The 25,006-nt window shown below is 52.5% G+C and overlaps 7 protein-coding genes across 7 annotated transcripts; 3 read left to right on the top strand and 4 right to left on the bottom strand.

Annotated features, from left to right (window-relative positions):
* Nucleotides 1–836: 836 nt before the first annotated feature.
* Nucleotides 837–2,844, bottom strand: B0T23DRAFT_412139 (uncharacterized protein; the record flags this gene model as incomplete). The annotated part of the gene is made up of 2 exons (XM_062839469.1): nucleotides 837–2,012; nucleotides 2,068–2,844. The coding sequence occupies 2 exons, from the start codon at nucleotides 2,842–2,844 to the stop codon at nucleotides 837–839; spliced, it is 1,953 nt and encodes a 650-aa protein (XP_062694772.1).
* A 1,102-nt stretch (nucleotides 2,845–3,946) lies between these two features.
* On the bottom strand, nucleotides 3,947–5,774 carry B0T23DRAFT_313723 (uncharacterized protein; the record flags this gene model as incomplete). The annotated part of the gene is made up of 3 exons (XM_062834756.1): nucleotides 3,947–4,417; nucleotides 4,472–4,954; nucleotides 5,004–5,774. 3 exons carry the CDS (start codon nucleotides 5,772–5,774, stop codon nucleotides 3,947–3,949), a joined length of 1,725 nt encoding a protein of 574 aa, XP_062694771.1.
* Nucleotides 5,775–7,366: 1,592 nt separating this feature from the next.
* On the bottom strand, nucleotides 7,367–9,654 carry B0T23DRAFT_412138 (uncharacterized protein; the record flags this gene model as incomplete). Its single annotated transcript, XM_062839468.1, has 1 exon — nucleotides 7,367–9,654. The coding sequence occupies one exon, from the start codon at nucleotides 9,652–9,654 to the stop codon at nucleotides 7,432–7,434; it is 2,223 nt and encodes a 740-aa protein (XP_062694770.1). The 3' UTR covers nucleotides 7,367–7,431.
* A 1,956-nt stretch (nucleotides 9,655–11,610) lies between these two features.
* Nucleotides 11,611–13,635, top strand: B0T23DRAFT_404070 (uncharacterized protein; the record flags this gene model as incomplete). Its single annotated transcript, XM_062838859.1, has 1 exon — nucleotides 11,611–13,635. One exon carries the CDS (start codon nucleotides 11,611–11,613, stop codon nucleotides 13,633–13,635), a length of 2,025 nt encoding a protein of 674 aa, XP_062694769.1.
* Nucleotides 13,636–14,466: 831 nt separating this feature from the next.
* B0T23DRAFT_378565 (uncharacterized protein) lies at nucleotides 14,467–17,039 on the top strand. Its single transcript, XM_062837106.1, has one exon. The coding sequence runs from the start codon at nucleotides 14,666–14,668 to the stop codon at nucleotides 16,538–16,540; it is 1,875 nt and encodes a 624-aa protein (XP_062694768.1). The 5' UTR covers nucleotides 14,467–14,665; the 3' UTR covers nucleotides 16,541–17,039.
* B0T23DRAFT_130383 (uncharacterized protein) lies at nucleotides 16,587–17,164 on the bottom strand. The gene has a single exon (XM_062832183.1). The coding sequence runs from the start codon at nucleotides 17,080–17,082 to the stop codon at nucleotides 16,633–16,635; it is 450 nt and encodes a 149-aa protein (XP_062694767.1). The 5' UTR covers nucleotides 17,083–17,164; the 3' UTR covers nucleotides 16,587–16,632.
* A 3,572-nt stretch (nucleotides 17,165–20,736) lies between these two features.
* Nucleotides 20,737–22,321, top strand: B0T23DRAFT_315027 (acyltransferase 3; the record flags this gene model as incomplete). Its single annotated transcript, XM_062834837.1, has 3 exons — nucleotides 20,737–20,775; nucleotides 20,851–21,478; nucleotides 21,543–22,321. 3 exons carry the CDS (start codon nucleotides 20,737–20,739, stop codon nucleotides 22,319–22,321), a joined length of 1,446 nt encoding a protein of 481 aa, XP_062694766.1.
* Between the last annotated feature and the right edge of the window lie 2,685 nt (nucleotides 22,322–25,006).

Genomic DNA, 25,006 nt, shown 5'->3' with positions numbered 1-25,006 from the left:
TGGACCTGGAAATTGTCATGGAGGTTCCCCCCAAGTTCGAGATGGAGGAGATTGAATGATGTAGGCAGAATCGGGTGCTATGTTGGTCATGATGGCAAATAGCAAATGTAGATCAATACAGCCGAGAGAAAGGTGATGTGTCAATGTAAGTTGGGGAACAACCGCCATTCGTGTATTTGATCGTGACGGCCATTGTCGGTCCCTCGCTGGACGCATGGGAGGAGGTACGTGGGGTCCATTGAGCAGGATACGGTGGAATAAGATGCAATACTATCAGCATCAGGGCACTTTTCGGCGAGGATCTGTTAGTGGAGTAACAGTATGCTGAAGCAAGCGATCACATCAAATCACATTCCATACTACCATGGGCATATTCCGAACTTCAAGATCTGCAGGCTTCAGAACTCTCCTCTTTCTCGTCCAGATTTCACCCAAGGCCCCGCCCACGCCACTTTGGTCGTGTACTGTTGCCGGACCGTGCCGCCTGGAGATCCTTCCTTCTCGGCCCCTCGTCATCACCGGCAGGCATTCCTGCATTTTATTCTCTCCGCTCAATGTAAGTACCTTACACAACTTTACACTTCCGTTCCCAATTCTCCTTTCTTCCCCTCTACATCTCCAAATCGCTGACATTTGCCCATTCCCAGACAAACTTGAATCCTCCAACGCTGCCGTCCTCTACTCGCGCGACCAACTTCCTAGCCACCCAACGAACGAAACGTCGGACCATGATTCCACGTACCACGACCGACCGGCATTCTACGCTACCGGTTCGCGCTCTTTCCGACTCTGTCTCCTTCTACCGTCGGCCATTTTGTCTTTCATTCCTCAACCGTTTACCGCTCACGAGACTCCCCGTCGTCCACATGTGCCACAGTGCTGCAGCGATCAAGATCATCCTGGCGAGACCAGATACAATCGTCGCAGTCGCAGTCTGGCAGACAAGAAGAGGACTCCGAAGAACAGAGCTTTAACACGTCGTGCCACAACTGCTGTTGAAGGGAGGGAGTGTTTTCGTGTTGGACCGAGTCGTTGCTTGGAATGACGGTGGCAGTGATGGCTGTGCTCTTGGCCTTGGGGCTAGCACTGTCACTGCCGACGCTGGGATGGCTTTGTGCTGTCCGATAGGATAAAGAGCTGGCAGAGCCACTCATGGTCGAACCACCACCAGCAGGAGACTTCAAGCTCGACTGGAACCGGGAAGCAGCTACGCCACTAACAGCACGAAGGGGAACATATCGGCTCTGCTGAGTCTTTGTTACATGATACGACAGAGTGGAAGGGACTGGTATCCTGGATTTGGGTCGATCACGACCAACGCAGCCACTCTCGGAGCGCGAGATGGGAATCCTGAAGATGCTGTTTCGGACATTCCCCATCACGGGTCCATTGACCGTGTACCGCGACAACTCCGCCACCTTCGACGTCCTGCACACCTCCGTACGACCAGAAATAGCAGATGGACCACAGGGAAATTTCGCATCCTTAGCGCCGTCAATAATGGCACCACAACTACTACTGCTGCTAATCTCGCTCCAAAAGCTCTTGACGGCGTCGAAGGTCGAGTTCGACGCTGAGCTTGGGCTCGGGATCTTAGAAATGACGGCCTTGGATGGGCTTCTCGAAGCATGACCAACCGCAAGAGTCACATCACTTGAACCTGAGGGACACTTGGAAGTAGACGAATCGCGATCCTTGCTACTATCGCTGATTTCACTCCAGAAACTCTTCGCAGTATGGAATGAAGATGTCGAGGAAGAGGAGGAGAGCGATGGTGTGTTGCTCTCGGTCTTGCCTGCAGCGGAAGCGGGCTTGGCATCGGACTGGGTTGGGCGGACGGTACCTCGACGCTTGGGCTTTTCTTTCAAAAAGGTGGTTGCAGGCTGAGAGGAGGAAAGCTTTTCTTGGATGCTCGAGGGGGCATGTTTCTGGTAGGAGGGGCAACGACCTGGACTGAGGGTAATGACCTCGGGTTGGTCCTCGAAGGAAAAACTCCTGGTTGGTGGCTTGGCCTGGTATCTGGAAGTCAGCGTGGTCAGTTATCTTCTTCGATCAGTGATATCTTACCTGGAATTCTCGAGCGGAAACAGAAGGGGGAATGGTGTTTGCGGTACGGCGTGTTGACGACTTGAGAGGCGAAATTCGCAATGGCGCCGGCATTGCCTGTGGGATGAGGGGACTCAGGGGGCGTCGAGGAGACTGGCCAGCTTGAGGCGCTAGTACCAACTGGATGGTGAAGCTTGGGGTTTGGCGACGGTCGGAACAGGATGGCTTGGTGAGTTGAGCACCTGAACCTCTGCGCTTGGGCCGCGGGATGCTTGAAGCCCGGTACCGGCGGAGAGTACAAGGCTGGCCCTCTGCCGGAGTTTGTGTCTCATTGTTCTTGGGTTTCTCTGAGTCCCTCCTCTTCTCTGATCTTATCCTTTGCGGAGTTGGTTGTTCAAGCGGATCGGCCCAGCGTACCGTCTTCTTCGTTATCCGCGGCGCCGAAGCACTAGGATGTGATGTCGGCCCCCGTGTCCAGGGAGGCGGAGAGGATCTGACTCTCCTTCTCAGGTCGTCGACTAAGGGGCTGTCACCTTTTGGGTACAGCTCGGCGACTCCTTCGGGGCGATGATACTCGACTTGGTGCGGAATTGGACGTCTGTATCGGGATCTAGGATGCGTCTCTTCGGTCGTGCCGTCTCTTTTCTTTGAGATGTTCGGCTGTTGCAGGAGTCCGCCTTCCCTTCGCGCGGTCCGAAGCTCGAGAAAGCGATCGGGATTCTTGTTCGAGGTGTTCGACAAGTGCTGGGGTCGGCCCTCTTTACGCGCGGTGCGCAGCTCGTCAAGGTGATTGGACATCTGGTAGTTCTTAGCATCTCATGGACTTTACACTATCTTGATACTGAGAAGGAGACTACCTTGTTGTGGTGCAATATTGTGGCGAGGTTGTGGTTGAGAGAGGTTCATTCGATCACTTGTCGGATTGCGATGAGGATGCAAGAAGAGAACAATCACCGTCCCTCCCTCCCACGAAATCCATGAGATATCCCCCATGGCCAAGGTTGACTGTCACCACCGTTCACGATGGTCGCCTCCTCTGAACAACATTCGTCTCCATGGCGACTGGTGGTTTTGTTTGCCTGAAATAGTGAACAGCTGTGAACAGCAACACGGTTCATGAACACCAGATTCGCGGACAACAGTGACCGTCGACTCCCATCACTGTTCAAGGATAGGCAGTACCGCGAACATGACGGTGTTGCTAGTATCACTGAGTGATGAAATTACAGGAAAGATCAGAACGATGCTCAAAAAGTGTTCAATAAACCTGTTATACAGTCGCGAAGGGAATAGACACGGGAGGAGACACTCGTTGAGAAAAAGACTTTGGCTTAAAGTGTGACGGATATATAAGACACAAAATGTTCTATTCGATTTATACATCCCATCTCCGCCGTCATCAATGTTCGTCTCCATTTTTCGGGCAGTGAAAATGGTTGTCGCGACGGCATGGATGGTCAGACAACCAAAGCGATTCAGATGCACATCTATTGTAGGCGTCACAATCCCCGGTGGCTTCCTGTTAGTGCCGTAACAGGCCGCCAAGGGCATGCGATTGGATTACCCCTGAACGGGACCGACAGCCTCACTGTTATCACTACGCCCATTAGATTACTCGATCGACAAGTCTAATGGAAAAATAGGAGAGCATCACAAGCTTCATCATTGACAGCTGCATCGAGGACTATAAATCTCTCCTCCCGTCCTGATGACGGCTTCATCTGTAGAAGAGGTATGCACAGCGGCCGGAGCCTTTGTGTTCTAGCGCTAACCCCGGCAGGCATTCTGCGCATCTTATATCCCCTTCCGGTTCTCGGCCTGCTCTAGAGGTATTTCCCTTTCTTCCTTTACCATGGGTACCTCTATCCTGTGCTCGAATCTTTCGAGGTGCCAATTCCGCCTACACCCTCCTCGCCCTACAATTTCCTTCTTCGACCCTAGCGACCGTGCTGCAGCCCGCAACATCCCTCTCCTCGCCCCAGACGCAATCGTCGCAGTCACAGTATCGCTCCCCTGGCAGCACTGAAGAGGAATCGGAGCGGCAAAAGTTCGTGATCGTGTTCCAGAGCTCGGATTGCAGGGATGGGATGTATTCGGTCTCCATAGAGGTAGAGCTGGCGGCCATTGAGCTTGGGGTGTTGGCATTGGTGTCGCTGCTGTTGGTAGTGCTGAGGTAGCTTTTTGCGGTGACATAGCTCGAGGTGCTACTTGCTGCAAGACCAGTGGCAGTGTTGGGATAATTCCGGCCCTGAAACAGAGAGGTCGAAGCCGTGCTGTTGCCATTCTCACCATAGACAGTCACGTCATCACTCTTTGCTGAGCGGTACGACGACGACGACGACGACGTGGACGAGCTCAAGATCGCAGATGACTGGCGACGATTGCCACCACTCACACGTGCGGTATACCCCGGCAGATCCGATACCATCTTTGAGGTCTTGGGCAAATTATCGCGATTGCGAGACAAAGCCGCCGGCTGAGGAGTCTTGGAACTGTCGCCGGACACGAGAGCGATACAACTACTAGAGGCGTCAAGGTCACCCCAAGAAGATTTGGCCGAAGGGAATGATGAGAAAGAAGCGGACGATGGCAGCGGCAACTTGGGCAGAGAAGCAGCGGGCTTGATCTCCCTGGTTTGAACAGGAGAGGCCGAGGAACATTTCTTGATATTGCCGCTATCTTCATCGCAGATCGGTCGGCGCTCGGTCTTGACCGTTGGAGGGAGTATGGTGCCGTTGCGCTTAGGTTTCGGCTGCAGGTATGAGGTTGACGGAGGCGGCGAGAAACTGTCCTTGGTCACGCTAGTGTGACGGCTTTTGTGGGCTGAGTGGGAGTGGACGGTAAAAATTTCGGGCTTGCTGTCCAACGAGAAGTCCCTTGCTGCCGTGGGGATGTGACTCTCTGATGACTGTTTCTGGTCAGCGTGGTCCGCCATAAGGGATTTTGCGATATCTTACCGTAGCTGAAGGTGCTAAAGCAGAAGCGGAGAAGGTCGGGACTCGACTCCGGCGCTGGGAGAGGCGCAATGAGGCCGGGACGGCTTGGGGCATGAGAGGGCTTGGTGGGCGCTCTTGACCGATGATCGACCTTGATGATGTGTACGACCTCGAGACGGCGAACTTCGGTCTTGGGACGGAGGAGCGTCTGCCAGTATCGCGGCGCAAAGTACAGGACTGAACATCATTCGGCGTCACTGCCACCCTAATATGGTGCGTAGCATGAGCTTCTGACGATTTTCCAGCCCGACCCTTCTCTTTCTCAATCGGCTTTTCTTCCCTCTTCTGGCTCTCTGGATCTCTCTTCATAGCAGACTTCCTTTTGGGCGGCGCGGTTGCTGTCTCGCCTTTCTGTACGAGGGACTGCGGCTCCAATGGATCTGTGAAACGGACTGTTTTGTTGGTTTCTGTCTTCTGAGACTTGTGTGCATGGGCATGTGGATGAGGAGTTGGGGCTCGGGTCCGGGTTGGCGTAAATGTTGACGACCGAGACCTGCCTCTCGGCGAGTCGTCGGAAGACTTGTCATTTTCGGCTCCCGAGGCTCCCTCATGTCGATAATGCTCGACTGAGTATGGGGTCGGACGGCGGTACCGAAATTGATTGGCTTGCGGCTTCTTTCCTTCTCTATGCTTTGTCTTCTCGGCACCATCACGGTGAAGCTGGACCTCCAAGCTTGCCCCGTCGATGTCGACATCAAGCTCGCTGAGGTGACAATTGGGCTGCTTGTACATCTTGTATGACGATCAAATTCGGAATCGATAGAGGTAGGCTTGTTGATATCAGATGTTTTCGGCGTTGCAATGCTTTGTACGCCGGCTGTTGATAGTTGCGTGGGATAGGTTGGGTCGTCACTGTTGTGATGATGCGAGAAGAGGACCATCACCATCCCTCTCCCCAACAAAATACATAGGATATAACCTCATGGTCAAGGTCGACGGTCGCAGTGAGCTGTCGCTATGGTGACTGTTGTTGCTATTTACTTCATAACCTGTCTTTCTGCCGAACGTCAGCACTGTTCATGAACATAGCTCCAAGGCAGCAAGGCTGAAGATGGAGACAGTACCTAGGTATGTTCAACGCCGGTCTTCATTCAAGTACGGGTCTAATATGATGGACGTAGAGGTAGCGGCCAGGTCCAAACAGTTCATAAGTATATGTATATACGGTTGTAGACGATACCTCATGCTATCATTGACTGTGCGGGCCGAGTTGAGGCAGGAATGAACAGACTACCATGGACCGTCGACCCAAATAACAGGCTAGGGGAGAAACATCACGGCGATATCGGACCGTCAAGTCAAGATGGTAAGAGCAACACTGAGGATCGATCCCACACTTGATACATGAAATTCCGAAGAGACCCAAAAGAAACAATTACGGTGACAACATCTTCTATTGAAGTCAACCGAGACACTCGACGATAGAAATAGATTAGCCGACAAATGATATATACAGATGATACCGAATGGGCTTTAAGATCCATATGCTATAGGCTAGCCCATCTGTACCTATTCTCGTAGTCCGATATCAGGAAGTGACACCTGGTGTCCCCGAAGGCATCTCGCCAATCGAGCATACGGCGGTCACTCGACATGGGCCGAGCGAGATACGACCCTATCGCAGACACTGCATTTTTCAGCGATGCCAAGTTAGTGAAGTAACGTTATTGAATCGAGGCTGTTCCCGTACCATCGTTTGATGTTACCTACCTACCGTAGGTACCTGAATTGAATAGTACCTACTTCTAGAGGTACTGAAGCTGGTAAATCGTGTCAGACCCGAAACCGAAGCCGAAACCGAATGTCGCGAGGGTGGTGAAGACCTCTAGCAGATCTCAACCGACGATTACCTCTGTGATCCGACGTGTACTTACCTACCTACCTTATGATGCTGACCTAGAGGTGCACGATGTTCTCTCGCTTTCACAAATTGTCTTTCTCCTGACGTAGGTGTGTTTGTTATCTAGGTACTACCTACTGCCTATAGTAGCCCTTCTTAGAGGTACCATTACCCACGGTCTTTGCATCTTGTTCATTCATGAGGTCTTGACAAAACTAGTAAAATTTGTTTCTGCTGTGATGTGATCTCAACGCTGCTTATCCCCACAACCAAATTGTGTGGCCTATGCAGGTATTCTTGTTGTCTATAGTTCTTGCTGCCCTTTCTCCTTGTTGCCGTGAATTAGTGTGTCCAAGTGTTCCGCTACCTCTATCCAGATCCCTTCTCGTACCACTACTGAGGTGAATATTCCAAATTTAGAGGTACATGAATACCGTGACAATAATAATGATACTTCGCTGGCCTTTCAATCAATGATCATGAACGCTTTTTCCTTCAAAATTGCCATAGCATGTCAGGTATCCAACCCCAGAGCAACCAACCTATGTGCTACTTCCCTTTTTTCAACAAAAATCTGCGCATTCCCTCGGGCTTCTGGACCCCTCTAGTCCCCTGCTGCGTAGAGGTAGAGGTAGCAGGTTTCTGAGCACTAGCCGTTCTCATTTTTTCCGTGTTTACCTCCGTTTTCGGTCTCTTCTCCGGTCTGGTTTCCGTCCCTGGGCCGGCGGTGGCGGCGGCCGCCTTTCGCTTGCTGCTTCCGTTGTTGATCCACTCACTAGCAACACGCGGAGGACCGAAACTTGTGCCGATTCCCGCCATCTTTGCTGCTGTCGCCGGCGCTCTTCCTCCTAGATTTGCGGCCGTAGCTCCTCCTCTCATATCTCCACTCCCTGTTCCACTGGAAGTGACACTGACACCGGCACTGGCACTCCTTCCGGTAGCACTACCTCCTCTTCCACTGCCATCAGCAGCAGCACTCCCACCAACTCTAGGTGTGGCAGCACCCTGCCCCTGCCCCTGACCTTGCCCCTTCCCCCTAGAGCTACTCACCCCCCTCTTCTCTTTTTCTTTTTCTCTCTCCCTCCTCATCTCCTCCCTCCTCATTTCCTCCCTCCTCATCTCCTCCCTCCTCTCCCTCTCCGCCACCCACTCCTCCCGACTCAGCGGCCGTCTCTGCACCTCCCGCCCACTCACAAACCGCTTCGGCGGTCGACTATCCGGCAACAGTCTTTGCAGCTCCATGCGCGTATTGAACTCGTCATGGAAAGCCAAAGCAAGAGCGGGGTCGGTCCGGAAGATGTGCTGGAAATGGAGGTTATGTACTAATATCCGGTAGCGGTCGTAGTTCTCGGGGCTGAGGTGGATGCCGGGGAGGAGGTGGGGGATTGCGGTACTGGGGAGGGTGGCACCGGGGATGGTGGTACCGGGGATGGGGACACTGGGGATTGCGGTACTGGGGAGGGTGGCACCGGGGATGGTGGTACCGGGGAAGGGGACACCGGGGAGGGTGGCGGTATCGGGGAAGACGGTACCGGACAAGGTAATACCGGGGATGGCGGTAGCGGAGAAGGGGGAGGGATTGGGATTCGGGGTTTTGGTGGAGGTAGAGCTGGAGCGTTGGGTTTGGGTTTGGGATGAGATATGGGATGGGAGGGGGGACCAAAAGGCAGGGGCGGAGAAGGAAGAAGGGGGATGCAGTTGTGGTGGTCGTAGTTGCTGTAGTAGGTTCTGCAACTGTTGCTGTTGCGGTAGTTCTAGTTTTTTGTCTTGTTGTAAGAGTGCTACGAGTTCTTGTATTTGGTGCATTAGGTGCAGTTGTTGCTGTTGTTCTTGATCTTCTTGCTGCTCTTGGGATTCTTGCTGTTGAGGCTGTTCTTTTTCTCCAGGTTCTCCTTGTTGTCCTTGCTGCCCTTGCTTTTCTTCCTGTTGAGGCTGGTTTTGCTGTTGTTCTTGTTGTCCTTGATGTTGATGTTGAGGCTCTACCGGCTGTACCTGCTGTACCTGCTGCACTTGCTGTTCTGGCTGTCCTTGCTGTCGAGGTTGTTCTGTCTGTGCTTTCGGCTGAGGCTGTACCTGCTGTTGCTTCTGTTGAGCATGTGGGCGTGGTGGTTGTTGCCGTTGCGGGCCTTGCCCTTGCCCTTGTTGTAGCAGTGATAGTAAGCCGAGTTGTTGTAGGCGGTAAAAGTAATGCAGTTGCTGTTGTGCCAATAGTTGATGTTGTTCCTGCTGTTGGCCATGTGCGTGTCGTGGTTGTGACGGCAGTTGTCCCTGCTGTAGCGGTGGTGGCAGCCAGAGTTGTCCAAGTTGGCGCATGTGCTCCAGTTGTTGCTGCCTTATCTGTTGTAACAGTAGTTCCTGCTGGTGATGTAGGGTACGTTCGTGTAGTTGCTGTTGTTGTGGTGCTGGTAGTAAGGTAGGTGGTGGTTCAAGCGCTGAGCGGTTGGTACTCGCGGGGAGAGCGGTGGTGTTGACTGTGTAGACCATGGGGTTGGTACCAACGGGGAGAATGGATGTGTTGGCCAGAGGTCTCGAAGAAACGGTCGAGCTGGTGTTGCGTGGAGGTGCCAATATGCTGACTGGGGTTGGATATGGAGGCACATGTGCAATGTTTGAAGGCGTGTCGGTGCTTGTCAAAGGCCTCATTGGTGAAGCAATTACCGGCGTCTTGCTGGCGTCGGTCTCAAGCTTATTGGAGTGGGAGGAGCCGGGGACAGCGGTTGAGCGAGGGGCTGCTCCGAGTCCGCCCGCGTTTCTGTTCGCTCGTGCGTCCATCTTGGTCTTCTTGTCTGTGAGTAAGCAGAAGCGATAGCGACGGTATGTCGAATACTCACATGTATTTCAATTGCAAGCTATGTGGTCGATAAAGCTGGTAGGTAGCTGATGTGGAAGGCTGAGGAGAGGTCAAGGCGATGGCTTATGTTGGAGGTTCCGGTTGACCTTGTCGGAAATGCAAAGTACACAACAACCTGCCTGCTCCTCCTCCTTGCTGAGTAAGTGAATGGGGGTTTCTAAACCTGACCAATCTTCGTGTCAAGGTTCGGTGCCAGTTGAGGCCAGGTGAAGAGAGTGACACATTGGAGAACTGAAAGCTCGATGGGTGGTCGGGTTGAAGAAGGCAACGGCAAAGGCAGCTTTAGCGACTAGCATTGCATGTGCAGATGAGGTCTACGCCCCAAGACCATGTGTTCGGGTCCTGACTAACGAAGTAGACGCACGTTCTGTGCATGTAATGTCTTGCACTACAAGTACTGTATTGCATCAGGAAATCCGGATTCCAGGCCAGGCATTGAACGCAGGGCTTTGAGTCTGCCAGTTGCATTGAGAAGGATGTGTGTGGTTTTGAACCAGACCTGTAACCCTGCGTTGCCAGCTGTGCTGTAATCTGGGTGCCCGAGATTGTACGGTACTCATGCTGTCTGCCTCTGCTACATAACGATGGGAGCAGTTTACGGGGCATTCAGTGACGAAGAGGAAAACCTTGCATGGACGAGTCCCATACCTATGATGACCTCCGGTCCTCGCTTACCTCCATTCAGCATCAGATTCACTCATGAAACACATATAGGGAAAGGCAAAGGGAATCTGGGTTTTCAAGTCTTGGAACGAGCTTGTGACTTGCGAAGGAAAAAGAGAAGATCGAGGAATCAAGCCGAGGACGTGGGAGAAGGAAAGAGGCCGAGCAAGAAGTATCGCGGCTACACTTGGATTCAAATAAAACCGCTGGTAGCCATGACCGCTACCTCCACCATCTCAGATATACATCATTCACTCGCGGTTTTGTACCCAAATCTTCCTCCGACGTGTGCCATCTACCATCTACCATCTGCCCGCCACGCCCGCTGTCGCATCTCGAAGCAAGTAGGAGTTAAAGGAAATCATGGTAGGTAGGTAGATAGGTAGGTAGGTAGCTGAAACACATCCTCAACAGAAGATGCAACAAAAGCCTCCATCGTGTAATCCTCCCTGAAGCAGGCACTGCTGCCCAAGACAAAGCTTCATCGCTCTGTCTGTGATGGTTCATGCTCGGTATTTGACAAGGGGATTTTACTTTGTCTTGCGACCACCGTAGCGCACAGCTCAGAGCTCTTGGTAAGATGGTACAAACGACAAAAGATGGGATTTCCAGGGCATAGACAGACAATGAAGAAGAGACGTGGGGACGGGGAACGAGGACAATGGATCCTTTTCCTGGTGGAAACTGAACAAGGACAGGACAGGACAGGGAGGTAGGTAAACAATGGAGATTGTTAGGTACTTACCTCCCTATAATGAAAGCGTTGTCGAGGACAAGAGGCCGAGCCGAGTGGGTGGCGCTCAATGATCATGGCATGATTCATTGTTTTCTTCTTTGATGGCACTCGCTACCAGAGACCCAAGTGAACTATGTTTGGATTTTCGATTCTTCTTCGTCGTCGCCGAAAGACGGGTTTAATACCGCGAGTCCGCGACCATGGCCGTCATGGCGCGAGCGACTGAAGTTTGTTTCTGTTTCCTATATTCGGTAAACATCAGTAGCAGCAGCTGAGTGTCGACTCGGACAGAACGAAGACGGGTGTAAACGACGACGAGAAAATAAGAGAAGCAAGAAACAAACCCAGCGAGAGAAAACAAGCAAACAAGCAAGCTGTGAATAGTCATCTCCAGCCTCGCCCATTCTCGTGACAGCGACCACCTATAGCAACCCAACCTAGCAAGGATTCCCGTTTCCTTGAACCTCACGCAAGCATCATGGAACCCAACATCCCCAGCCACGACGACCCCAAGTCAAAGTATCCGGCCCAAGCCCAAGCCGTTGACTTGTGGTCTTTGGGCAACGGTGATGAAATGGATATAGATCTGATAGATCCGGCCTTGGACGACTTATACCCTTTCGACAACCCTAATCCCGACGACCCTAATCCCTCTCCTTCCCTTCCTCCTCCTCCTCCTTCTGCTCCCCCTGCAACACAACCTCTGCAACCGCCGCAGGACCAACCTCGTATACCCCTTGAGGTTATGCAGCGTATTGAAGCCAACATCGCCAGGGTGCAGGCTGCACTCAATGCCATGGGCGCAGCCCAATCCCAGCACCAGAACCAAGATGCCCCTAAAAACGCCCCTTCCACGCCACCCAACAACCGGTCCGTTGGTCCCAAAACCCCCGTGGAAGGAGAACAAGGCAGCAAGAACAAAGTTCAGTCCAGTTCCGTCGTTGACTTTGATGGCCTTTTGGAAAGTCTCAAGAAGACTCTTGACAACCTGCCCGACGACGACACCGACGACACTTGTTCTCTCACTCTTCCACGTCCGAGACCCAATGATATGTTGACGGTCCATGATCTCTTCACCCTCCTTCGTGCTGCTCCACCCAAGGTAGGATGCGTCATTCCCAACTCCGAGAGACAGATCTGGTACCGGCCGACTCAAGCGGATTATGTGGAGCTGAACCAAGCCGGCAGTGTGGCGGATATTGTACATAATTATCTCCTCAAGCCATCGTACTTGACGACCTACTTGAGCGATGCATGTGGGTGGATGTTATGGTTCATGTATGACAAGACTCAGTGGTGTACTTGCCGGTATGACCCCGTGAACACAAGGTTCGTGAGAGGCGATGAACCGCCGGGCGGCAATGGAAGTGGCGCCTTGGTCGTCGGATACAGGACGCCTTGGGCTCCAATCTGTAATGGGTGTCGAGGAGATATAAGTGTGGAGGTCAGGGTTTTGGATTATCTGGCTAGGTGGTTCAGTTTCCCGGTTCCTGAGGGGAGCAATATTTTGGATGTGATAGAGGCCAGGGTGCAGGCAGAACGGTTCCAACAAGCTGATGTTGCCGGGCCATGGACGCCGAATGGGCCTCCGCCGGAGCCAGAAGGTCGGGCTGAGATTGAGCTGTCGGCTAATTCCAAAGCCTTGTCTCGCAAGTTCCAAAGTCTGCTTCAGGGGTTTTCGGGCGGGGCGTTGGATGAAGCGAATGCTGCAAGAAAGCCGAAGCGCCGACGTTATGAGGAAGAGGATGAGACGGGCGAGAGCAACAAGCGTCAACGTGTTGAGGAGAAGCGCCATCGTCTTCCTGATGGATCCTTTCTCTATGATCCCTTTGTTGATGATACATCGGCTGACGTCCCTCTTTCCGGTGGTGATCCTTTCGGTGGTACTGGAGATGCCATGATGCTCGATAATGATGATGATGATTGGCCTTCTGTTGCTGCTGCTCCTCCTCCTCCCAACAGTCCCAACGCACCTCACGTCGCCACCGCCAACAACCAAACTAACAACAACCCGCAGCCTCCCCAGCGACCACAACAGCTCCAGCGATCCCAACGATCTCGGCGACCTCGAGTTGCGAATCCCGAGGGCATCCCACCCAGAGCCACGGCTGCGGATGCCCATGCACGCCTTGCCGCGGAAGGGAAAGAGTATCCTCCGTGGCCTGTGGACCTTTTGCCGGGGCAGCATTGCAATAATTGCAAGAGCGTCAGAATGAAGCCAGCCAAGGAAAACACGAGAAAATGTCAGAAATGCATAGACACGCACGCCAAGATACGTGAAATCAACCGAGAGCGCGGCTACTGTACGAACATGGGGTGCAAGCAGCATCAAGGGATCCCCAGACCATTGAAGGAAAACGGAGAGCCGTTTGCCTACTGTCCGCAGTGCAGGGAGAAAAGCAACCAGAAACATGCTGCTAAGCTGAAGAAGGCCAAGAAGGGTCAAGATGGGGGTGGAGGAGGAGGAAGTGAGCAGGGAGGTGGTCAAGCACAGGCAGCTTGAGTTGGTCAACCGTGAAGTAGAGGTACATGGAGTCCAAATGTGAATAGGTTCGGAAACAGGTAGGTATGTGGCTGGGTTGGCAAGTAGAGATATCCTTGAAGAAAATGGACAAAAGTATCAAATTGATGGTCGGGTGCCATGATGCCCTTTTTGCGAGCGTATGTGAAGTCTGAAGGCCACGACTTGGATTGACGGAATGGCCATGTAAACAAAACCCCTGAAAGCCCTGGTAATGGATCCCACTTGGGTCTCCTGTTGCCTGCTAGTCAGGTCTTCAAACCCGAGCCTCAGACTAGCGGGCGAGTTTGGGCTAGTAAAGAGCTGCCGTAGAGGTCCGAAGGTGTCGGGGATTGTTCAGTCAGGCCTACCGTGGGATGATTGGACTGGATCTTTGGTGTCAGCAAACATACATGACCCTTCTCTGAGGATGTCTTGCACCGTAACTGACGGCTTCCACTTACATATCTCACAGCAAAGGCATGGCCTGTTTCTGAAAGTAAATGTGAAAAAGCAAATCAAATAATGTAAAAATAAAGAATCACCTTTGGATGAGACACTCGACAGGCACTCCTTCATTTTAAATATCACGAAATGTCGTGGATTGTCACTGCCTGGTTGATACTGCCGATGTTGACGAGGAACAAAGAAAGTCTCAGATGAGGTCGGTCATGGCACTGCAGTGAGTTAGTACCGCAGCACAGACCACTGCAGCCCAGTTGCCTCCATCCCGGCAGGCAAGCACCGTGCTTTGGAGGTACGTACCGCAGCAGTATCCACTTTTGTGTTTGCTGCCCACTCATAACTTCATGTCTTTCATCGCCATCAAGATCATTATCATCGTCAATCTCAACATTATCCTCACTTCCCGCGCGCTGTCGGTCATCGAATTGTTTTCCTCGGGCCGCCATATTCATACATTTCACTATCGGTTGCGGGACGGCATTGTTTGCCCCTTCTATCCAGCAGCTCTTATCGGTATCGCAGTCGCAAATTTCAGTGGCACTTTTCACTTTCATCATCAAAACCAGCCATGTCAACATCACCCGGCTCGGCCAAGAAGCGCAAGGCGTCCGACATGGCCGACACAGATTCCGACCCTCACCGGCGGCCGGAAAAGATCCCTGCCTCGCCCAAGCCAAGATCCATCATGGACTTGCCCCCCGAACTTGTCAACCAGATCCTCGACCATCTCATCCCCAACCTGCCCGAGATCGACGAACCGGCGCCAGAAGCCTTCGACAAGCTTGTCCGCGAAGACCCATGGTACGACTTTACTCGCCGTCGCAGCGCCTTGCGCAACCTCTGTCTTGTCTCGCACTTCTTTGCCGACCTTGCCCGCCCATATCTCTACCACACCATCGCCATCACCAGCGAAGAGGTTTTGGTCTTGCTCTTTCGCACCATCACCGAGAATCCAGACTACTGCGGTTGGACCCGCTCCCTCAGCTGCCACCTCACCCTGACCAACAGCCGAGTGGTTCGCAAGACCAAGCGCTGTCTCAACAAGCTTCTTCCCACCTGGCGGGAAGGCAAGGGGCTGGTATTCATCACCGGCTATCTCGAGAGCCTCCAAATGCGGCGGGCCAGCACAGATCCGGACGAATACTACGAAATGGCCCAAGGGATTCTCGGCATGACCATGACCGCCCTGTACTCACTCGAGACCCTGCTGCTGCAGCTGCCTGCCATTGACCATGACCGCGACTACTTTGAACTGATCAGCTGTCTCCGAATCACAATGTCCTACTTCAACACGGAAGCGGGCGAAAAGTGCCGTCGTAGCTATCTCTCCATCCTTCCCGAAGATGTCAGGTCCATGATCCCCGACCGGCTCGAGTCCGCGGCCCTCACCCCCTTCCAGCACCTCACCACTCTGCTCCTCCAAGGCGACCCGTCCGTCGAGGACCCTACCACGCTCGACGACGACGATACCGACGACGGCGACCCTCCCGAAGTCTTTGGTGTCCAGACCCGCCACTACCACCCGCTTTTCGAGCTTCTCCCCGCTCTCACCACCCTCGAAGTATCCACTGACGACGGCCTATTTACCTTTTTGGACGGCGAGGAGGGCTTGACCGATGTCTTTGCCCGACCCACCAACTCCTTCCACCTGAGCCCCACCAGGCACATCTACCTCCACTCTTCCGTCGCCGACCCGCGCAACATCGGCAGGATCCTCCGACATGCGCCCGACCTCGAGACGCTCTACATGAACCCCCGCAGGGTCGACAGCTTCCACAGGATCCCCCCGCAGGACGCAGCCCAAGCAGACGAGGACTGCCTAGACCAAGCGCTCTCCAAATACGGCAAGAAGCTCAAACATTTAGACCTCAACTGGTTCGACTGCCAGGGTTCCGAGGCCAGCATCGGCGTGGGCGGCCGGCTGTCCACGCTTCCCCAACTGAAAGAAGTAGAAAGGCTGTGCATCCAGCTGGTCATGCTGTACGGGGACCTGCCAGCCGGCGAGCACATGATGCACCAAGGACGGCCCGTGGCGGATCTGTTGCCGCCCAATCTGGTCGAGCTGACGTTGGAGGACTGGTGGTGGGACAGCCTCGATGATTTCGACACGTTTTACCGCTGGTCGGACAAGCAAAAGAAGGAGCATTTTCGGGAAAAGGAAGGGTACAGGGAGACGGTGCTGGAGATGATGAAGGGCTTGGCTTTGGTGGCGGGGAGGAACGCAAAACCACCCGGTCATGGCGAAAGCAAGATGCAGAAGCTGAAGCGGTTCCGGTTCTTTATTAGGACGTTGCCTACGTGGGTATTACCAGGTGATGAAAGGGGCCCGGATGCGGATGTGCAAGAGCTGTTTGAAGGCGTCCGGGAGTTGTTTGAGAAGGCGGGGGTGGAGTTTGTCGTTGAGGTTGACCAGCCGCTGGAAATGGAAGAGGAGATGCAGTAGGGTATGTAGGTGTAGTTTGCACAAGCTCACGTGCAAGTTGTATACCTACTACCCATCTCTTTGCCCCATGGCGATAACTTTGCTATGCCTACCTAGGTACGGCTTGCTTCCTTCACTGCTCTTTTCAACGTAGGCCCTTCGCAACCTACCCTATCCCGCCTTGAAATTTCCCAAGCTATCATTGATAGCCAAGTAATACCATACATACTAGTAGTACAGCAGCAGCATCTCAGCAGCAGCTCAAAAAGGGACGAAATATTCCAATGACCAAAATAAAAGTGAATTGAAAGCGCAGTCATACATACATATTGGTCTCTCAACCGTCGATTAGGTAGGTAGGTAGGTAGGTTGTAGGGTATCCATAGACAGAATAGATAGGTAGGTAGGTAGGTGGGTAGGTAAAGATGGAAAGGCTTAGATGTCCACTTAACGCTAAGAAGCAACGCACTAACACACCTCAAACCTAAATTGCTAGGGTGTCTGATAAAGCAGCTTGACGCCCCCGCTTGTGAACCATCCATCCATCCATCTCCATCCGGCATCGGGATTTTACCCTGCCCGACTTTTTTCCTTATTTACAAATTCGCTTACTGCGTGCCTACCTATTCGGCGCAATTGATCACCATATCGATATATATCTACACTACCTACTACCTACGTAGGGTGTGCCCATTTCCTCCAGTGTAATTTCGACTCACTCAAGTCGGAGGCGATGTCCGATTTAACCAAACCACGCTGTACGTCGTGTACGTGTAGTGTAGTGTACCTGGCGGCGGTGACTTGAAAGCGGTCTAGGTTTTTTTAGTAGAGGACGGTAGGTGCCTAGTTGGCGCGGTGCCTAAAGTATCACACCGGACCCCCCCCCCCTCGACTCCCGACCGTCAACAACAACAACAACAACAATACTACAAGATCATTATTTAACCTGTCATTAGACTTGATACTCGAAATTGTACTAGTATATATATATATAATGTCCACCCTTGGTTTCTTTCACAGGGGTTTATTTTTCCCTTTTAGAATGGCTACCTACGTAAGGCGCGTTTGCTGTGTGAATGGTTCTTGACTTTGGCTTTGTAAAATAGCTGAGATCTGGGGGGATTTCATTCTATGTTATGGCTACCTAGTTCAATTCACTGACACGTTAGAAAAGAAAAAGGGAGGCGAGACATGGGAGGCATGCTTTGGCAAAGCGTGGCATGGCAAAGCGTGGCATCCATCCATCCATCCCGCACATGGATGGCATGGCATGTTTATGGTTGGTCGCGTGCCTAATTGCCTGTTTGCCTGTTCGTGGTGTGCTGACTGCTTATATGTAGTAAGCGCCAAGGGTACAAATGATATGCTGTATGCTTCCCCGGCGGCGGCTGTTTTGTTTTGGTCGTTGGTGTAGTGTAGTAGTGTAGTAGTGTTGTTGGTGGCAAAGCCAAGCGCCAGCTTTGTTGTTTTTCATCTCTGGGTTGTGTGTGTGTGTGTGTGTGTGTGTGTGTGTGTGTGTGTGTGTGTGTGTGTCGTGCAAGATAAAAAAAAAAAAAATGATAATTCCTTGCACACGGGCGAAAATTGAAATCTCCGGACCGGTTTTATGTTGTTGAAGTGGGACTTGCCGGCTTTGTGGACTTTTTTACCTCTTTGGGGAATTATTTTACCGCACGTCATTTGGATTCCCGTCTGGGAGATGTTCTGTGAGGACTCCGCATCTCTGGTGTATACAAGTCCGACGCACCGCCCGTAGTTAAACCCACCAAAAGAATGAGGAACAAACTCCCGGACAATTCTTTACAAAAAAGGGGTAGAAAATCAGTGAGTGGTTCCTGAATTGGAAGATTGGCTGTAACCTTGATGAGCTACTTGGTGGGGTCGGTTACGCGGCCCGGACGGGGGGTCAGTTCACATTCCATCCATCCTGGGGTTTGGATGGAGTCCCTTTTGGAGACGACATGGCGCCAAGCGGACTGAGATCGACCAGAATGCCAACGATAATGCAGTAAAGCGGTCAGCTGAGTGAATTTCTGCCCAGCGATGATCGATAGTCCTGAGATATTTCCTCCTCCGCTTCCATTGTCCATTTGAGGAAAACAGAAAATGATGGGCAAATTATTCACAGCTGACAGATTATCCAGGGTTTTGGCTGGTTTGATGATGGATCCAATTGCGCCTGTCGATGCGGTGCTGTTAATGAGAAAGCGATTGCTGGTCGAGATACATGTACAAAGTGGAATGATACATTAGATTGAAATCCGGGGTTGGGAGACTCCCTCCCGTCAACGTGGAACGATGGAACCCCCACGAATAGCAACAGTGAGTCTTGAGCAGCATTATGCTCCCCTGGTGAAACCGGCAAGGACGGCATCCTGTCGACTTTTGTGATTGATGGAAGGCTTCCCGAAGCCCAAAAGGCTGACGAATCCCCAAGCCAAGCATTCGTCGTCTGAAATGATGAAGTCGAAGGCCGGGGGGTGCGACACTGTGTGAGCCCAGGCCGCCACTCGAACAGAGCACTGTGGTAATTATTCGCAATTTCTCAGGGCAGCTGCATCCCCGTAGTGTAGTGTAGGTACTACTGCAAGGAACACAACACTCAGACCTCCCCTCGTTGTTGCCTGCCGGGACTTGTATTCCATTCGGTGCCTGGCACAATCCAAGGCGGAATTCTATGAGAGATTTCAACAGTGAAATGCCCCTTCTTTCCCCCCTCCAAAAACTGAACATCAAACAACAAAGTCGCCAGTCATATCCAGTCGGTGAGAAAACCACCACATCACCAGCACCCTCATCATCGAATCGACAACAACTACTAGCGACCCCAAGCCCTGCTGCCATGGCCTGGCCAAGATGCAACCGACCATGCCCAGCAACCGCGGTGGCCAAGACTGGGTGGGTAAATGATGCTTGGACTCTTGGCAGCCGTCTTGGCTCGCAGAAATTCGACCAAGTCCCCTCTCTTGGCATACACTGTATCCCTTCCGCCAAGTCAGCACAAGCAAACCCAACTGAACTGAAGCAGGCGACAGTGATACACAGGCAGGAAGGACTCTCAGGCCTTCAAAAAGTGTCCCCTGGATCCGCCACCGTCTCGCTTGACATGTCGACCGCTTCATGACGGCGTAAGATTACGATTGATACTGACCTAGGTAGGTAGGTATTCATCCCTTTTTTCTTCTCGACCTGGACAGCTTGTCAACTCCAGTCTCGTCACACAACGACAGCAACAACATCATCAACAACAACGAGGTTGTACAACCAAGTACATACAAGGGGAACTGAAGCATCACGGCCACCGCACGGAGCGACATTCAACCAACATCGAAACCCCCGTCCCCCGTCTCCCCGTACCCCCGGCAAACTCCCCCAAAACTCCCGATTCCCAAAAAAGGTTCAACGGCGGTCGGTCGGTCCCCGGTCCACACACAGTCCCTTCCTCTCCACACACCAAGCAGTCCCTGTCCAGGACCCTCCTTGTGGACACCCATACACCCCCCCGGACATTATCCATCCCTCCTTGCTTGCTCACTTGATTTCCTGTTCCTGTCCAACTTTCTCACTCTCCAGTTGTGACGCGACCACGCTTTCCTTTTTGCAACCACTTCGACCTTGTTCGGTTCGGCCACTCCTTCGACAGAAACAAACGAGATCAACTGACCGACGACAACAACGACAACGACGACGACTTGTACAGACGGCAGTACCTAAAAAGACGGACACACCAGAGAGACCGCCTGTCGATGCCCCGCCTACGCCTACAGCACCGTCCTCGATAGCGCCCACCCCCCCCCCCTATCCCTAGCCCGTTGGTTCCCAGGTAGCTCCGCCAGGCCGCGTGTACCTCGCTCGATCCGCAACATTTTATGCTCTGCCGGTCCCGTCTCTCCGCTCACAACCACTCCCGACTTTGACTTTTCCGTCTCACCTCTTTTAATCTCCGGCCGTGATTCTTTCTTCTTCATCTTCCATTATATTTTATTTTGTTTCTGTCTCTGGCCTCACGTTTGGCTGGTTTGGCACACTCGGCATCGGACACATAGGTACCCCAGGAATCCGAAACAAGCCTGACGACGCCGCTGTCTTGTGCTTCCGAACCTACATACATCGGAGCTGGTCACCACATTACCGTTCCAGCTTCCAGACACACAAACACCGCCTCTTAATATTTAGTAGGATCAGCCACTTGCGTCTCTGGACGTTCATCCCTCAAGATGAGCGCTCAGAGCAAAAAGAACATCAAATGGGTCGAGGTAAGTAGTAGGCATGGCCGTTCCCGTTCCCTCGGCTGCAAGTACCTTGCTGACCACCCTTCTTTCTTTGGACAGGGCCTCCGCGGCATCACCTCGGCCCTCGTTATCTCGACACATCTTGCCCGAGCGCTGGACTTCCCACTCTTCTGGCCGGCCGATGAAAAGGACGGGCCCCCGAGGTTGCTGCAGATTCCATACCTCCGAATTCCCTGGCAGGGCCGTCTCGGTGTTCCCATCTTCGCCTTCCTTACCGGCTTCGTCTGCGCCGCCAAGCCCTTGAAGCTCGCATACCAACAAGGGAACCAGTCGGCCTCCCTCATGACCGTCGCCCGGTCCGCCTTCCGACGACCCCCTAGGCTGGTCCTTCCGGCCGTCATCGCCACCCTCATCAGCTTCGTGCTCTCCATCTTGGGCGCCTACACAGCCTCCAACCGTTGCGACAGCTTTTGGGTTCGCTTCGACGCCCCCGATCCCCTACCTCTGGGCGCCAACTTTCGCCGGCTGTTCAGAGCCCTGCTGGATACTTGGACCACTACCGAGAATGTTTACGACAGACATCAGTGGGCTATGCGCCCCTTGCTGATTGGAGCCTTCCAGGTCTACATTGTCCTCGCCGCCACCATTGGCATGCGCTTCCGCTACCGCATCCTCGTCCACATCCTCTTGGTCGCCTATTGGTTGTTGAACACTGGACCCTTGACTGGTACGCACACTTAACCCCCCTCACATGCAATGTGCGGTGACTAACCCTCCGTCCCTGCATGCAGAAACCTTTGGCGCCAACCTCGCCCTCGGCACCCTTCTCGCCGAGCTCTCCCAGCACCGTCCCACCCAAAACTTTATTGCAAAGTACCAGCGCATCCTCTCGTACGTCATCGTGCCCATCCTCCTCCTCATCGGTGGCTATGTCGGTTCCTACCCGCACGAGCACGAGGACTGGGCGCCCTGGTCTCTGCGCCTGCACAAGTTCCTCGTCGATCCTGCCGGCGATGGCTCGCGCGGCTCCTTCATTGTGCCTAGGGGGTCCAATGCCGGTCGCCGCACCAGCGCCTTCATGATTCAATGCGTTGCCGTCTCCATCTTTTTGTCGCCTAGCCTGCAGAACCTGCTCTCGCACCGCCTGCTCCTCTGGCTCGGCCACCACTCCTTTGCCGTCTACCTCACCCACGGCACCATTCTTAGAACGTTGGGCATGTGGATCGTCTACGGTATCTCGGGTCAGCCTTGGGTGGACCCCGGAAGGAACGAGGATGGCTCGCCCAAGGAACCCAACTGGTTGCACCCCAAGAGCCGGGGCCACAAGGTGGCTTCGATTATCATTTTCACGGCTGTCACGTACGTTGCTGCGTGGGCGTGGATGAAGTGGGTGGATACCGCGTGCGCCAGGGCGACGCAGTGGTTGGAGAAGAAGGTGTTTGATGATGATGAGGGGACTGAGGGAGGAAAGGCCGGTCTGGCGGAGAAGGGATATGCGAATGGCGGACCGAGTAGGGAGCACGCGCAGCCTTTGTTGAACGGCGGAGAGGCGAGGGTGCCTCCTCCTTAGCCCGTATGAGAACATGGCTTGAGTTTTAGATGCGTATGTATCCGTCTGCACAGTCAGAGGAAGTTGAAGGCATGTTTTTGGATATTCTACATGATTGATGCGGAGGTTCCCATTGGCTTGGGTCCATTGGGTGAATAATCTCGGTGGAAAGCCGGGATTGTGAGGAGCGCCATTCCAAGCCCTCGCAGTTCGTGGGCTAGAAGGGAAAGCTGAAGCGAATCGTCGAAAAAAAGACCGCTCGGCATCCCGGCACTCCACATTCGGCAGGGAGTAGTAGATAAAGAGAATATCTACATCACGTACCCGAACCCATGCAGCCAGCCAGCCACACCCGCCCAGCGGTCACGCATCATCATCATCATCATCATACTATACTAAGAAATAGAGCATGGCGGACATGAACGAGGCCTGCTGATCATGTATCATTTCATCTTCTTCTTCTTCTTCTTTTTTTGGGTCTCTTTTCACCGTCGTTTCCTTTTGTGTTGTTGTCTACATAGAGTATGATTCCTGTGTCGGGAGTTGCATTAACATATATTTATACCCAGCCAGCCATCCATATTATTCCGGGGCGACTACCCCAGAAGTCGGTCGGTCGCTGTTGGGGGGAGAGCGGGGATATATTGTTGGATAGGTTTTCAAGTTGGATGGGATGGATGGACAGAGGGAGCAAGCCAGCATGTAGCAGGCAGGCATGGAGGAGGGGGAGGAGGAGATACCAATTGGAAGCTTTTTTTTTTCGTTCGATATTGATTCCCCTATCGTTATACCGTGATATTTTGAACATTTTGAGCGGCTCCGCTTTCCCGATCTTTATTTGCTTCCACTCAGTAGAGGCATATAGTTTGGTTGGATCAGCTGCCTACCTACCTATCTATACAGTACTACCTACCCAAGGATCAAGTCATCCAGTCAGCGGGTGACTGCCGAGTGCCCAGATAAACGCAATGGCCAATGAATGTGGCCTACCTAGGTAGGGAGCAATGGAAAGAGAGGGAGGAGAGAGATATGGGTAGTAGCTACATATCGAACGACGATGATGCCCGATGCATGATGTCCCGCCTCTACCGCTTCCCGATTGACGGATGACGGACAGATGATGGACCGCAGACAAGTGGACAGATGATGATGAGATGGCGTTTCTCTTCTCCCGCCCACGTATGTAGTCCGCCATGCTGTTCGCCAGGCTGCATGGTGTTTGTTGATGTGGATGTGGATGCCGTGTGGGATGTCGTGGAACGTTGGAGATCGGGAACTAGGTAGCGTAGGGATGTAGATCTAACTGAGCTGTCTGTGTGTAGAAAGCAATGAATAGGTGGTTCGTATCACACTTGGAAAGGTTATTTAAAAAAAAAAAAAAAATCGGTTTGGAACCAAGGTTCAGAACAATGGGTGATGAGAGAGACCATGTCGTGGTGGTCTGGTGTCCTGGGTGGATGTGGGGGGGGGTGGAAAGGGGTGAGTGATTCCCGAGAAGGAACTAACGAAAAGAATTGAAGGAAAGGGGAAGGAAAAAATGTTTGTCGTCTGGATTGATGGTATATCTCTTCCAGCTCGCCCGCCTTTTGGGTTACCTACCTAGGTAGGGTGGTAGGGTGGTAGAGGTAGCTAACTATTCTCTCGAACCTTTTAAGACTGGGTGGGATTAGGTAGGTATGTTCTACAACACATAAACCTCACTACATGTACCTCTATTTATTTAAAGATATCAACACAAGCTGCATGTTATTACCTATCTACAGGACCAGTTTTTGGATCTACCTGCTATCAGTGTTGGTATCAGTCTCGGTATCATTATCATTGTCAGTATCATCAGTGTCGTCACCAACGTCAACGTCAACGTCAACGTCAACCTCAATATCAATATCACCCCGGTATCACCGGACGTCCACTCGCGTCATCGTCAAATACCACCGGACAAACTAAATATTTGGTCTGACCCGGCCAGCATTTTCGCTCCCTCCAAAACAACCAATACAAGGATAGATGAGGGGGTTTGTTTTGTTTGCCTCTCACAGAACAAAAAAAAAAAAAAAAAAAAAAAATCATCATCTTGCACCGATCAACACGTCAACACGCGATACTACTCCGGTGCGGCAGTCTTAGGTACCTTATATACCGTATAATTAGGTCGAAAAATCTTACATCAAGTACTACCATGACGCATTTACCTCCTTGTTTCCCCCAATCATCACATTAATCCGGCAAGCCTAGATGCTTCTTGGGCAAAGATGTTCCCCTCTCCTTATGGATCCAGATCCCCATCGTAGCTGCAACGCGATATCTCGCCATAGACCCATAGAAGGTCGATGCTCGTAAGGTAGGTAGCTGGCTGAAACCTGGATGCCATCAAATAAACATCACTACAGTACCTAGTCTTCCACTTTTCTTCTCTCACCACCACTCCCGTCGATGCGGACCTCCAAGCCTCCAAGACTCAAGGTTCAATGTTGTCAAGTTGGATATTGCCCAAGGTGCCAGCAGCCCCTTTCCATTATCGCTGGTTCCGTCAGTTCCCAACACGCAACTCTACTTCAATCCAGTTACCTCCTCTTTTTCCTTCAATAGTACCTAGTTGATATCGGAAACTCGAAAAGATGAGAAATGATGGAGTGAGTAGAGTAGGTACCTAGGTAAGTGATGATTTGCGGTGAAGCTGGGACTTGACTGACCAGACACTTTCCG

This window comes from Neurospora hispaniola (genome assembly GCF_033458365.1).
Source record: "Neurospora hispaniola strain FGSC 10403 chromosome Unknown B0T23scaffold_3, whole genome shotgun sequence".
NCBI lineage: Eukaryota > Fungi > Ascomycota > Sordariomycetes > Sordariales > Sordariaceae > Neurospora > Neurospora hispaniola.
This window is presented reverse-complemented; position numbering and strand designations above follow the sequence as displayed.